We start from the raw sequence: 15,197 nt of genomic DNA, 5'->3' as shown, positions 1-15,197 counted from the left end.
AGATGACAAAAAAAAATCCATCAACACCCAACATCAGTATATGGGAAACATCTGTCTGAGATGAGTGTTTATGAATGATTGCTCAAACAGCAACCAAAAAAAAAAACTTTCAAAGTTTCCTACAACAAACCAGACAACCTGGGGTGGGGAGAAATCCCGCAAATTTTATGTTTATTTAGTTAATGTTTTGAGTCCACATCAGCAAAGTCTCATTTATGACATCCTCCAAAGCCAGAATCACACTTCTGGCCCTCTACACCTAAGTAGGAGGTATATAATATTATTGGATGATGGTGCCTGGAAAAAAACTTATCTGTGTATTTAGCAATTTCCAGGAAGTAGCCTGCCTCTGAAGGCAGCAGTTTCAGGTTTTAGCATAGTGAAGATAGAGATTTCAGAACCCTTGGAAGGTTGTACCCCATTAATTGCAGTCAATGTCAGAAAATCTTGTTAATGGTAGCAATATCAAGGTGCTGCATACCTCAGAGAGATAGTGTGGGGACCCTGAATGGAAGCAGGGTATGGCAGCAGCGGAGAAGACCAATACCAATTTAGACATTACCAACAAAAGGGCTCCAGGTTGACCCTGTGATATCATCACTTGGACCCTCGAAGAGGGTTACTACCCAGAAACCTTTTACCCCTTTGCCACCAACATTCTGGATATTTGGGGAAGGGGAAAGTCAACTTTCTAAACATCTGGAGGGATGAGACAGGATGTGACTAGGGTTTGGAAACTACCATTCTCTGACTTTGGTAACCATTTGCTTAAACTCATACCACAATCTGTTTTCTATTATGTTCACCCTTCATTATCTACTAGCAAAACCCTCCTTTTAAGTCCTAGGTTGTCCACATTGCATTACAGGGAGGAAGAGGGTGTTATTCCTTGGTAAGAACAAAGGACGAGGGGCGGAGCCAAGATGGCAGAGTGAAAGCAGTGACTTGCTTAAGCTCTCCCCCAAACCCCTCCAAATACTCATAAAAAATGGCTCTAAAATTCTGAAGCAGCAGAACCCACAAAAAGACAGAGTGAAACAAATTTCCAGCCCAAGACAACCTGGATGATTGATCACAAAGGTGTATCACGCCAGGCTGGGAGCGCAGCGCAGCGTGGGCGCGCAGGCTGCAGCGAACCTGGAGCAGGCCTCAGAGGACTGAATCGCGGGGAGCTGTGGGGGTTTCCAGGCTCCTCAACCCACTAATGCCAAAGACAACTTAGAAGGTCAGTGGGAAAAGTCTGTTTCTGTCGGTGATGAGAAAGGAAGGCGGGGGTCTCAGCTTCATTCCCCAAGAGTGTGGTCCGGAGGGGGGGAGGGGGAGGGCAGCTGCTTCCTGAGCTTCCAGAGCACAGACAGAGGGGGAATCCAGTGGCTGATCAGAGAGGGATTGCAGGGATCTCTTTGCTAGTGTGGAGGCAGGAGTGTCTTGCTTTGCCCATGTTTGGATCTGGGTCACAGTTCTGGGTGGCGGTGCTGGGGTGAGGAGGAACGCTGGCATGGTGGAGCTTGTAGTGGCTGTGGAGATGAACCCCTCCTCACAGTTACAGGACAGAAAGGAATACTTGTGGTCACAGGCCAGGAAAGGAGTAAACACTTCGCCCCTTATCATACCACCTTGCAAGAACTGAAAATTGACAGGTCCCTACAAGTATCTCTGAAAACAGCTGTACAAACCCCTGAAGCTTGGGACAGTACATTCTCCACATTGGAAGCGGACTCTTATCTTAACAAAGAGTTTAAAACTCAAGGAATTGGCCGGGATCATGAGCAAGCAGCACAAAAAGAGTCAGACTATATTATCTTACTTTGGTGACAAAGAAGATCAAAATATAGAACCAGAAGAAGACAACAAAGTCAAAGCTCCAACATCCAAAGCCTCCAAGAAAAATATGAATCAGTCCCAGGCCTTGGAAGAGCTCAAAAGGGATTTTGAGAAACAAGTAAGGGAAGTAGAGGAAAAACTGGGAAGAGAAATGAGAGTGATGCAAGAAAATCATGAAAAACAAGTCAACAGCTTGCTAAAGGAGACCCAAAAAAAATACTGAAGAAGTTAACACCTTAAAAAATAGCCTAGGGGCAGCTATATGGCAAAGTGGATAGAGCACCAACCCTGAAGTCAGGAGGACCTGAGTTCAAATCCAGCCTCAGACCAAACACTTGATGCTGATTAGCTGTGTGACCCTGGGCAAGTCACTTAATCACAATTGCCTAAAAACAAACAGAAAAAAAAAAATAGCCTAACCCAAATGGCAAAAGAGGTCCAAAAAGCCAATGAGGAGAAAAATGCCCTAAAAAGAAAAATTGGCCAAATGGAAAAGGAAGTCCAAAAGCTTACTGAAGAAAATACTTCCTTAAAAATTAGAACAGAGCAATTGGAAGCTAGTGACTTTATGAGAAATCAAGACACTGTAAAACAAATCCAAAAGAATGAAAAATTAGAAAACAATGTGAAATATCTCATTGGAAAAACAACTGACCTGGAAAATAGATCCAGGAGAGAGAATTTAAAAATTATTGGACTATCTGAAAGCCATGATCAAAAAAAGAGTCTAGACATCATCTTTCAAGAAATTATCAAGGAAAACTGCCCTGATATATTAGAACCAGAGGGCAAAATAGAAATTGAAAGAATCCACAGATCTCCTCCTGAAAGAGATCCCCAAAGGAAAACTCCTAGGAATATAATAGCCAAATTCCAGAGTTCCCAGGTCAAGGAGAAAATATTACAAGCTGCCAGAAAGAAACAATTCAAGTACTGTGGAAACACAATCAGGATAACACAAGATTTAGCAGCTTCTACATTAAAGGACTTCAGGGCATGGAATATAATATTCCAGAGGACAAAGGAGATAGGATTACAACCAAGAATCACCTACCCAGCAAAACTGAGTATAATCCTTCAGGGGAAAAAATGGTAATTCAGTGAAACAGAGGACTTTCAAGCATTCCTGATGAAAAGACCAGAGCTGAATAGAAAATTTGACTTTCAAATACAGGACTCGAGTGAAACATGAAGAGGTAAACAGGAAAGAGAAATCATAAGAGACTTATTAAGATTGAACTGTTTACATTCCTGCATGGAAAGATGATATTTATAACTCATGATACCTTTGTCAGTATTAGGGTAGTTGGAGGAAAAAAATTATATGTATGTATATAGATAGATAGATAGATAGATAGATAGATAGATAGATAGATAGATAGATAGATAGATAGATAGAGGGCACAGGGTGAGTTGAAGATTAAGGGGTCATATCTGGAGAATAAAATTAAGGGATGAGGGAGGATTATACTCAGAGAAGAAGAAAGGGAGAGGTAGAATGGGGTAAATTATCTCACAAAGAAAAAACAGAAAAGTCTCTTACAGTGGAGGGGGAGCAGGGGAAGGTGAGAGGGAATGAGTAAATCTTATTCTCATAGGATTTTGCTTAAGGAGGGAATAACATACACATTCAAATGGGTATGGAAGTAGAGAGGAGGGCAGATTGGAAAAGGGTGTAATCAGAAGTAAATACTTCTGAGGAGGAACAGGGTCAAAAGAAAGAATAGAATAAATGGGAGGGCAGAATAGGATTAAGGGAAATAGAGTTAGTTTTTCACAACACGTCTACTATGGAAGTGTTTTGCATAACTGCAGATGTACAACCTATATTGAGTTGCTTGCCTTTTCAATGAGGGTGGGTGGGGAGTGAGGAAGAGAGAAAATTTGAAAACTAAAGTTTTAAAAACAGATGTTTTAAAAAAAAGTTTTCACATGCTATTGGGAAATAAGAAATACAGGAAATGGGGTACAGAAGTCTATCCTGCCTTACAGGAAAATAGAAGGGGAGGGGGATAAGAGAAGGGGGAGAGAAAGAAAAGAGGACAGACTAGTGGAAGGGATATTCAGAATGCATGCCATCTTGGGGTGGAGAGAGGGTGAGACAGGGTGAAAATTTGAAACTCAAAAACTTGTGGAAATGAATGTTGAAAACTACAAATAAATAAATTCATATTAAAATAAAAAAAGAACAGGGGACTAGGTGGAATTCTGGAAGCCTAGTATGGTTGCTGGCATTGCATGTAGTTACCAGCCTCTACATCCAAGAGATTCCTCCAGCTTCTACATACTAAGATTTAAAGAATTTTAATGTAACATTCCCATAGTCAGAATCCTATAAACTTCTGGCATGGCCACACCTGAGAGAACAGGAAAGGGCTTAGATCTTGTCAAGGACACAGTTATCTCTGATCTTGTGACAGAATAATCATGGTCTAACTCTTCGGTGTTCTGTGTGCTCAAAACCTCAGGTAGTGCATAGCCTGGTCCAGAACATGAGACTTCTCTGAGGATACACACATAGAACACAGAGACCCAACGGGAATACTTCAATTACCTGAATTCATACTGTTCTACCATGAAGGAGTTTCTCCTAGCTTTTTTTTCATCTGCAACCACAGTGAGCTAAGCTATAACCCTCCAGGGGTAGGGAACCTCCAACCTTGAGGCCACAGTGGCCTTCTAGGTCCTTGGGGGTGGCCTTTTGACTGAGTCCAAGTTTTACGAACAAATCCTTTTATTAGGGGGATTTGTTCTGTGCAGTTTGGATTTAGTCAAAGGATCACACTTGAGGACCTAGAGGGCCACATGTGGCCTCGAGGCTGCAGGTTCCCCACCCCTGCTAGCCCAAGAATTTTGCTTCTGCCTAAGTTTGTTGTTGTTGTTTGTTTTTGGTTTTGTTTTTTTTTTTGAGACTGAGCATCTCTACGTTACCCACAAAGGAAGTGATCACTTATGGGCCCAATCTCATTATTGATCTGATTAAAGCTTTGACCTGTTCTATTTCTGACCTGAGTCAGAAATTAAATACTTAAACTTAAATACTTTAAAAACTTTAAATGCTTACACTTAAAAACCCAGAAACTTAAATGCTTAAACAGCCTGGTGCACTGCCCCCCACTCCCAGGAGCTCACCATATTGGTGAGGGACTTAGTGCAGACACCCAATGGTCTTAACTTTATTACAACTCACAGCTTCTGATCTCAACACTCCACCAGCCTCAGTTTCCCCAGTACCAGGGATAATAGGCATGTACCACCAAGATGGGCTTTCTGCTTGTTTTTATCTATTCCCTCCAGGAAGCCTCAGAATGCAAAGTCTGGTGAACCTTCAGAACTATTGCCCAAATTGCTTCTTGCTGACTCCAAAGTTCAGCTGCCCTGCCTCTCTTAGTGTGGCAAGGCCCATTTATTTATTGAATAGAAACAATTCAGCCTTCTGGAACAGTGAAAACTAACTCCCACACTTATATAATACATAGAACTTCTGCCCACATCAAGCTTATTAGCCGGCTCAGGAAGAGACAACTCACCAATCACATTCCTAATGTCGTCTTCTTCCTCCGGGCTTAGAGTAGGACTAGAGGGAGTCGTGGCTTTTCCAGCAGAAGCCGTATCTATCCCATGTGAGTCCTCGGTCTGGGCCCTGATGGTGGTGGGAGGAAGTGGGGCAATGTGAGTGCCTGCTGCCATTCCATCTGTGGCTACTGTTGTAAAGGTTGCTGTGCTTGCTGATTCCTGGACGGTGGTTTGTGCCACTGTGGTTGTAGGTTCCTGGGAGGTCAGTGCACCAGTCACCTTATGGGTGTCACCTGGGGATTCTGTACTTGTAGGCGTCAGTGGGAGTGGGTTGCTTGAGGTGGCCAAAGGGGCCCTGGTGACTCCCACTGTAGATTCAGCAGAGGTTGTAGGCGGGAGCAAAGTGGCCACCATTTTGACATGTGCAGCCTGAGGGCTGTAGTCTCTTGTTACAGCAGCACTGTGGGTAGTAGACAGGTGTTCCACTGTGGTCGGCCTACTGGTGGTGCTGGTCAACAGGTCTTCGTGTCTCAAGAGCTGGTCTTCAATGAGCAAGTCCATGGAATTCTCCCCACTGAAAAGTTCATCTTCTGCCAAAGAGACAACACAAGATGCATTTGTAACATGTTGAGTGGATCAGTGTGATTTGGTTGTCATAAGAACAGAAAGTACCCAGGAAACAATATGGAGTCATTTCTCAACATGCGCTATGGCTTGGAGATGGCAGTAATTTGGGGATTTCCACTGAAAGGGAGAAAATGCATAGGAAGAAGGAAATTGTATTTTCTAGAGGTTTCACACTACCCTTTGCTACCATTTCTCTTGCTAACTAACCTCAGTTAATCACAAAAATTAGCAGCTCTGTCTGAATAGGGTGAGACCTAGGATCCCACAGAATCAGGGAGTGCCAGAATGTTAGAGCTGGAAGGGGCCTAAGAGACCATCAACCCTCTCATTTTGCAGAAGAGGTGATGGAAGTTCAGAAAGCTGAAGTGATTTGTTCAAAGTTATACAGCCAATCAGAAAAAGACACCTGAATATTTGCAATTCACAAATGTCAGTAAGTAAGGAACGGACTACAACATTGGCTTCAAGAAAGTCACATTAGTAGAAAAGCTGACGTGGGGTGTGTCTAAGAAGAAATCTGTCTTTCTCTTTATGCCCTCCAAATGAGCTGTTGGCCCTACTCCACCACTTTCTCTCCCATGGAAGACCCTGCTAAGCCCAACTCACGCTGCTCCTCGATGTCATTCTCTTCCTCGAGACCTTGGCCTTATAATAGGTGATGCCCCGTATGACGGTGGGTTTGGAAGCCGGTCGACCCCTCAGATGGATCTGCCTTTGGAGGGGCCTCCGTGGTGCCATGGCCTCTGGAGGAGCCGGGGGCTGAAGCGGAAGGAGATCAATGGCGTTGATTTGTTGGGACACAGTTTCTTCTCGCAGAAAACGCTCTTCATACTGCTGCTTTGAAAGACAGAAGGGCTCACTTAATTCACTTTTTAGAGGAAGCCAAAGCCAATGGGAAGGCTTGCTCAAAAGGGCATCAAGGACAACACTCTCTTCTTAGCTGTAGCAGCCACAGGGGTGAAGTGGGAGGGAAATTTTTCCTCAATTTTTCTCATACATGAGGTTGGTTGTGGGATAAGAATAAGTCAGTCAAGGAGGTTGTAAAATGCAGTGAGGCTCATAGAAAGGAGTGCCAAAACATGGAGCAGAAATAAATGTATGGGCAAATCCCACTGCAGCTAATTCTGAAGGGCTATCTTGTAGTGATGACACTTTGTTTTGTTGGACCAAATATTGCTTGAAGATAGATAGACACATTGTCTATGGTTGGGACATCCTTTTGCTGTACAGAGATAGCACTTACCACAGGGCCTGGCACATAGTAGGCACTTAACAAATGCTTGTTTACTTTCTTCCTTTGTCTCTAAAACCAGCATTTGTGCCATTGTACCCCTGCTATATAAATGTGGACTATTAATGGGATCTTATTGTTATCTGGTCCAATCTACTCATTCATTGATATGAAAAGTGGGTCCCAGAACCGGAAGTAATTTGCTAAAGTTCACATGGTAAGTTAATAGTAGCAACAGGACTAGATTCTATTACGTCTCTTGCCAATGCTCTGTGCTGTCTCCTACATGTATACCATGTAGTTGACACTGTTTCCTGTTTGTTTTTTTTTTACACCACTTACCTATATGAATGGTATCACTGCATATGGCGTCATCTCTGAAAAGGAGACCATGATACCCCTGGAGCTCAGTTGTGTTTGAAACCCAGTGCTTCAAGAACAGGGGGTTGAGCACCCAGGACCAGGCTTTCCTGCACCTCATTCTCACAGAAGGGAAGGATTTTGCATATAAAGAACCATAAAAGCACAACCTTTTATAGTTGGAAAGAAGCTCAGAGTTCATCTAGCCCTACCCACTCCTGAAACATGAATTTCCTCTACCACACACTCCACAAAGGGTCATCTGAACACACTTGAAAATCTCAACTTCCATGAAGCCCACGTGTGCTTGTTTGGGGCCACCACGAATGGACAAGGACAAAGTAGAATGAAGGTTCCTAGGTCCTGCTTTCTGCTTATGGGGACCAGTCAACTCCACCTCCAGCTGCCCAGAATTGTCCCGAGGATGGCAGGTCAGAACAGTAAGGAAGTGGTGGATTCCCAGCCTAGCCTAACCCACAAAGTAATCTCCCACATCTTGCCAAGGGAATAGTGGTCAAATTCCTTTAAAACTTGTAATTCTAGACCCTGGTGATATTCACACAAAGAACAAAGTTGTTTGGGGGGAAAATTCTCATCTCCAGGGACCAGCGCCTCCCCACCACTTGACACTTGCCCTGGAGACAAAAACACATTCTCTAGTGTTGACCTACAAATTTTGGCCTGGAAATACTTTAGGTCCCTTTCCACCCCACAAGCCCATCCTCTTCCCACCATCATGAGAAATTTTGTAAGGATGGCAAAAGACATTCTGGATGTCTCCACTCATACTCCCCTTTGTTCATATGCAAACGCCCTGAGCGGGACCTTAATGCCTCTGTGCCCTGGAAAGTTGAGGGTTCTCCCCTAATTCTGGCTCCAGAGGCTACTTGCCAAAGAGTCTAGATCTGTCAGAACTCTCTCTTTGTGCCTTTGGCAGTTCGCTCCTCCAACGCCTGACACCCCATTAAATGTCTATTCAAAAAAACAAAACAAAACCCAACAACAATAACAACCCCTACAGGCTCATGGACTGCTCAGCCAGGATCCATCCCTACAACCTTGACTGATAAACAGAAGTCCAAAAGAAAGATCTGGTCTTCCTGCCAGGCCTCAGGCCTCCGGCCAGCAATCCCAAGGGCTCTTTCCTTTTCTGTCCAGGAGGAGTCTCTTGGACATGGGACAAGAGGCTTAGCCCACAGTCCCTTGGTTCGAGGATGAGGTGAATGTAATTGCTGGAGACTGGTTTCCTTCCGCATTGCAAAATCAAGTCGTCATGGCTTTGTGGCAACATCCATGAGAGATCTTTAATTCTAGGCTCACAAGAGTGGGTAGGAACTCTGGTCCCTTCCTCATACATGTAGATGGACCAAGACCATGGCTCTCCTTTTGCCAAGGAACATATAATTTCCTTGAATTTGCTGGAGACAGGCTAGGCCCCCACCAAGCCGTGGTTTTTCCTTCATTAATCCCACAGTCTGTTACATGACTTCAATTCCTGGCTCCACTCCTATTCCCCTCCCATCTATTCCATGACCATCCAGGCAAGGAAATTTTCCTAGAGACAAGCCCCCGACAAAGTGGGGCTCACATTCCAAGAAACTCTGCCATTTCATGGCTCTCAAAACCAAGCAAACAAATCCTTATGCCTCCTCTGTCTCCCTCTTCTCTCTCCAAAGAAGCCAAAGAGATGGCTGGGGAGATGACAGGGAAGCCTCCACCCCTGGGCTTTTCTCCCCATTTCTCTCTTCTGTTTCCCCCACCCCCTCCTCTGTCCCTGCTTCTCTGGCTTCATATGGATTGTGCTGACTTCAGCAGTCTGATGAATGGGGGTTTGACAGGAGGAAATTTCACTTTGCTGAGCAAGGAAAAAAAGGGGGGAGTCTTTAAGTTTTGAAGCATCTGATTTGGTTTGCTGTTTGCCCTCAAGAAATCTGATCCAGGTTCCTCAACACACCACAGTATTTGTCATCAAGGCCGAGGAAAAGGTCCCATAAGCTCAGCCCCAGAGAAATGTGGAGACACATTTCACAGGCACAAGGAATAGTCTTTTTTCTCAGGCAGCTGGATGGAGCTAAGGAAACATTCTGACAGTGAAAAACTCTCATCTCTTTTGGCCATAGAGGGAGTGGATGAATCTCCATCTCAGCCTCAAAAGACATGTCCCTTAGTTTCCCCAAGAGTACAGCAGGATTGGACTGGGCAATGTATTGGGGACCATCTCTGCTGAAGGAAGTCTATATTGTATGTCCTTGTTCCTTCTCTCCCTTGTTTCCTCATCCTCCTGGGGCATCATATTCTTAGGGATTAGAAAGCCGTCTGAGTTCATGGTCTTTTGTTCATCTTTCAGTGGCTTCTCTTCCCTCTTGGTAGTCAGACTCCACCCTGGGTCCCCAGGACTTTCCACTGCATTATCCAAATGAGACATGTCTTCCTCAGCAATAGACTATACTCCCAACCTTCCCAGACAGCCTTCTACCTTCATCTTACCTGCTTTCTATCTCATTCCCCAAAGGCTTTTACCAACTAAATGATGAACAAGAATGAAGTGAATGGAGCTGGTCTGATGGACTGATTCAAACTGAAGTGCTAAGTGGGTGCCATTGATTTAAAGTGACTCCAGAGCACACATTTACACTTGACCCAAAACCTTCGATGCCAGGACTTGGAGGAGTGAACTCAGTTCAGCATTTTAGGACTGATGGGGAAATGTTTTTGAATAGTTGGGGTTTTCAGGGTCCTCCAAGCCTGATCACATAGGCAACTGTCTACTGTGTCCAGGCTTAGGATTTGGGGATAAGGATCAAAGGTATCCAGTAGTGTGGGGCCGTACCTCAGGGAGAGCATATGCTGCAGCAGCATCCCTCTGCAAGGCTGCCCGAAGGCCCAGAATGCTTCCTGGGGTACCAGCAGTGCAGTTTTCTTTGTCTCTCTTGTTCATTTCATTCTGAATATCTTCCATGTCCTCTTTGATCTGCTCATTTTCCTTGGTGAGATTTTTAGAAACTTCCTGGGAAAGTGGAAAAGAGAAGGCCCCTTTGAAAGGATCTGATGACAACAGGAAAACAGCTGTGGCTAAGGGGCTGTGAGACCCATAAAATTTTAGAGCTAAAAGGAGACTCCAAGGTCAATCAGTCTAATCCCTTTGCCAAAGCATGTGTCCCACCTATTCTTTGTCTCCTTAACATAGGATGAACTTCCCACAGAAGCCTTGGAAATCAGTCAGTTGCCAAGTATCCAGGTGCCTACTATATTTCTGGTACTGTGCTGGACACTGATGCTAGGTCACAAGGCACAGTTTTCAGGGCAAGCCACGTTAGCTTTAGAATCACTGAGTTGGAAGTAGGGGTGTGCTGGAGCCAGCTCAAACCAGCTCAGGCAGCTGATTGTTAAAATTTCCGTGTGAGCATTCCTACCTCGGAGATCAACAAATGCTACAAATGAGGGCTTGATTCATTGTTTTGGTGATTGTCTAGCCTTCAGAAAGTGATGTGAAAGATGTGAATAATGCAGATTAAACTTAAAAGTGTGTGTTTTGGGGGGTTGTTTTCTAGAGAGCTGATTGTTCCCTGCTTGGAAGGCACCCTCGCTAGTAAGTGACAGGACTAGCACCCTAGTTCTTCGGACTTCTGTCCAGCTGCCGGTCATATTTTTCAGGAATACCTGTGCTTTTATTGACTTTAATGATAGGTCTACATTGCTCACAATCCACTGTAATAATAATAATAAAAAAAGCAACTCACATTTTTAAAAGCTCTTTCAAGGTTTACAAGATCCTTTTATAAGAGTCATGTGAAATAGATAGTCTAAAATATTACTTTTTCAATCTAAAACATGGCAGTCAGGGGGAGAATGATTTCCTTCAAGTCACAAAGCTTGGAAATACCAGAGCTGGTACTCAAACTCAGGTCCTCTGACTCTCAACTATACATCAAGGACTATGTCTCTATGGCACAAAGGCCCCCCATTTTTGTTCCCAGCCTGTCTTACCTAGTCTTGTATTTTTTAACATTATAGAAAAATCGTCCTCATTTGGAACCCACTTATTCGAAATTTGTGTTCATTTGGATCTCTGAAAATTGCCTTACCCCTAAGAAAAAGTGATTTGATAGGTGATATAAAGAAGGTTATCTGAAAGATGTTTCCTCTAACTAAGAGAGCAAATCTTTTCAAGTTCTTGAGAAGCAAGACCAAATACAGTCCTTTGAACAGAGCAGGTATTTGAATGTTTATTGAATTTGAATTTCAATTGTTCAAATTCAATCATTATTGCCTCTCCATAAAGGCAAAAATAATAATAATAATAATAATACCACTATTGCCACCACCACCACCAATAATAATAATATTCTGACACATATTTAGTGTCTTAAAATTTGCAAGGCATTTTATGTGTAATATTTCAGTATAGTGTAAGAGGCAACATGGCCTACTGAAGAAAGAGCTGACCTAGCATCTAGGAAATTCCAACTCTGACATGTACTTGCTGTGTGACTCTAAGCAAATTACTTAAACTCTCTGGCCCCAGGAAATCCTCTCACTTGTCCATCTGCAAAGGAATTTCTTACCTGAGAGTTCTTATATTACTGAGGCCCCGGCAGGCCCAGGCACAAAATCCCAGTACGGTGAACCACTAACAATTTTTGTTGTTGTTCAGTCTTTTCAGTTGTGTCTGACTCTTCGTGACCCCATTTGGGGTTCTCTTGGCAAAGATACTGGAGTGCTTTGCCATTTCCTTCTCTACACTGCTGTCAATGGCAGACCTTAATAGAGCACGCTAGGCCAGCTAACGTGGGTAGCTCAGTGGCGCAGTAGATAAAATGCTGGGCCTGGAGTCAGGAAGACTCATCTTCCAGTTCAAATCTGGCCTCAGATACTGTGTGACCCTTGGGCCAGTCACAACCCTGATTGCTTCAGTCCCCTCATCTGTAAAATGAGCTAGAGGAAGAAATGGTAAACCACTGTAGAATCTTTGCCAAGAAAAACCTAAACGGGGTCCCAAAGAGTCTGACACAACTGACTAACAACAAAAAGGTTTGCAGAGTGCTGTCCACATTTGTTTCTCATGACAGATCTGTGAGTTGGGTGTTATTATTATTATTCCCATTTTACAGATAAGGAAACTAAGGCTTAGACAGGTCAACCAATTTGCTTGCCAAGAGTAGTATAGCTGTATATAACTAAAGATAGATTGGAACCCAGGTTTTCCTAATTTCAAGCTTGGCACTTTATCCACATAATTGCATTAGAAAGTACAACCTATCCCAACTGGAGTGAGTGAGAGTACACTCACAAGCCCACTACATCTAGCTGGCTTTGCCCAAGGACATCAGACCACGTAGCACATCACATGTCTCTGGTCAACTTCTAGCTATCATCCTGTCATCATCACATGTACCTTCCCTCCTCCCTTTCCATCTCTTGCTTAAGTAACTATAATCAGATCAATACTACCATTACTTCTGAAACACACACATTAATGGATTTCCCTTTGGCTCCACTCTCCAAACCTACTGCTCCCTAGATGAAAACATCCCTCCCTTACTATGTCATCTTCCTCGTTAAAATGTAAAGTTCTTGGGTCTTGGCCCCTGGCAAAATGATCAGCAGGACAGTAAGTGCTTAATAAAAATGTTCCTTCATTCCTTTGTTTGTTTGTTCATTCATTTACTCATTTGAATCCCAGACCTGCTACTTACTCCCAGTGTGACTTTGGGCAAGTCACTATACTTGAGATAATAATTAGTAATTGTACAAAATGAGATAATATTTATAAAGTGCTTAGTAAAATGCACATAGTAAGAGCTGAATAAATGCTTCTTCCCTTGTCCCCTTCTTCTTTGGGCCCCAGTTTCTTCATCTGTAACATGAAAGAACTTGGTTAAATGATCTTCAAGGTCCTGTCTCCCAATTATTTCTATGGTCCTAATTCATAAGCTCATTATAAATCTTGTTTATTGCTCGCTGAAATGATTCCTAAAAGACTCCTCTTTTGAAGGTAGATTTGTATAAGCCTCACTCCAGGCATTGTATGTTTTTAGAGCACTAAAACTGTCAACCAGTCGTCATTTCTTGAGCAAGCAACCTACTGTGAGTAAGGACCAATGCTTGATGGTAGGGGGAGACAAAGCATCCTGGAAGACTTTACAGACCGAGTGGGGGAGGGAATGGAAAGATTACCCATGAGGATACCAGGCAGTGTCTGTAGGATAAGTTCCAAATGAGGGGTCCAGGCAGTAGGTATAAGATTCAAGGAGGGAGAGTTCACCTCAGGTTGGGGTGGCCAGGGAAGGTTTCAAAGAGGAGGTGAGACTTGAGCAGTAAAGAATGAGGAGGATTTTGATAGGCTCATTTTAATAAGAGACAGAGTGTGGTAGAAAGAGTCCTAGCCTCAGTTCACTTGACCATTAAATGGGGGTGAGTCTAGATTCGGTCGCCTTTAAGGTCCCTTCCAGCTCTAAATCTAGGGTCCTGTGATCCCTAGGAATCTAGATGAACCTCAATTTCCTCATCTGTGAAATGAAGAGGAGAGTACTGACTTTGCAGGGTTGTGGTGAGGATAAAGTGGGTTAATGAGTGTAAGGCACCTTGTGAACATGTGATCAAGCAGGTAAAAGTGGAATGGCTTGCATGTTTCACAGGTATATTACTCATCTGTTTGAATTAGAAACTTTAGTTTTCTGGGGGACAGCTAGGTGGAACAGTGCCAGGCCTGGAGTCAGGGAGACTCATCTTCCCGAATTCAAATCTGGCCTCAGACACTTCCCAGCTGTGTGACCCTGGGCAAGTCACTTAATCCTGTTCCCCTCAGTTCCTCATCTTTCAGATGAGCTGGAGGAGGAAATGGCAAACCACTCCAGTATTTTTGCCAAGAAAACCCTAAATGGGGTCATGAAGAGTTGGACATGACTGAACAACAATAACAGTGTACCAGGCACTGTGCTGAGCTATGTCCTGCTATAAAACTAAGAATTCCCAAGATATAAAGATTCTGGGACATTAAAAGATTAATACAGACCAGTGACAGACTCATACAGGCTTCTATCCAAAGGCAGTACTCGCCACATATGCTTGGCGTAACTAACCAGATTGCTATAGAGGAGCAATACAGAGGAAAGTATATCAGAGTCAGAAGACCTGGATTGACTAGGTTCAAATTCTGGTTACTAAGTGTGGACCCTGAGTAATTAAATTTCTTAACTTCATTGAGTCTCAGTTTCTGGAAGCCCTGAGTTCAAATTCAGCCTCAGACACTTACTTAGCCGAGTGACCCCGGTCAAATCACTTAATCTGTTTGCCCAAGTTTCCTCAACTATAAAATGGGGATAATAATAGTACCTCCCTCCCAGGACTGTTGTGAGGATCAAATGAAATAATATTTTTGAAGTGTTTAACATGGTATCTGGCATATAGCAGGTGCCTGACAAATTCCTTCCTTCCTTCCTTCTTTTCTTCCTTCCTTCTTTCCTCCTTTCCTTCTTCTGTAAGATGGGGATAAATTCAACTCAACACACATTAATTAAGGACCTACTACATTATCAGGCATGGTGTTGGGCATTAGGGCATACAAAAGACACACAGAAAATAATTCCTTTTCTCATGGAGCTTGTGTTTGATTGGATAATAGTGTTTGCCCATAGGG

The 15,197-nt window shown here is 43.4% G+C and overlaps 1 protein-coding gene across 1 annotated transcript in view; it reads right to left on the bottom strand.

Moving 5' to 3' along the window:
- The window catches only part of OLFML2B (olfactomedin like 2B), a 58,010-nt gene that overhangs the window by 12,675 nt on the left and 30,138 nt on the right, over positions 1–15,197 (bottom strand). Inside the window, 4 exon segments of the mRNA XM_020988631.2 lie at positions 5,355–5,930; positions 6,574–6,603; positions 6,606–6,804; positions 10,389–10,565. Coding sequence (XP_020844290.1) covers positions 5,355–5,930; positions 6,574–6,603; positions 6,606–6,804; positions 10,389–10,565 — 982 coding nt within the window.

The sequence above is a fragment of the Phascolarctos cinereus genome, unplaced genomic scaffold (assembly GCF_003287225.1).
Source record: "Phascolarctos cinereus isolate Bilbo 61053 unplaced genomic scaffold, phaCin_HiC Scaffold_5;HRSCAF=322, whole genome shotgun sequence".
NCBI lineage: Eukaryota > Metazoa > Chordata > Mammalia > Diprotodontia > Phascolarctidae > Phascolarctos > Phascolarctos cinereus.
Note: the sequence above shows the minus strand (reverse complement) of the source record. Positions and strands in the feature narration are given on the sequence as shown.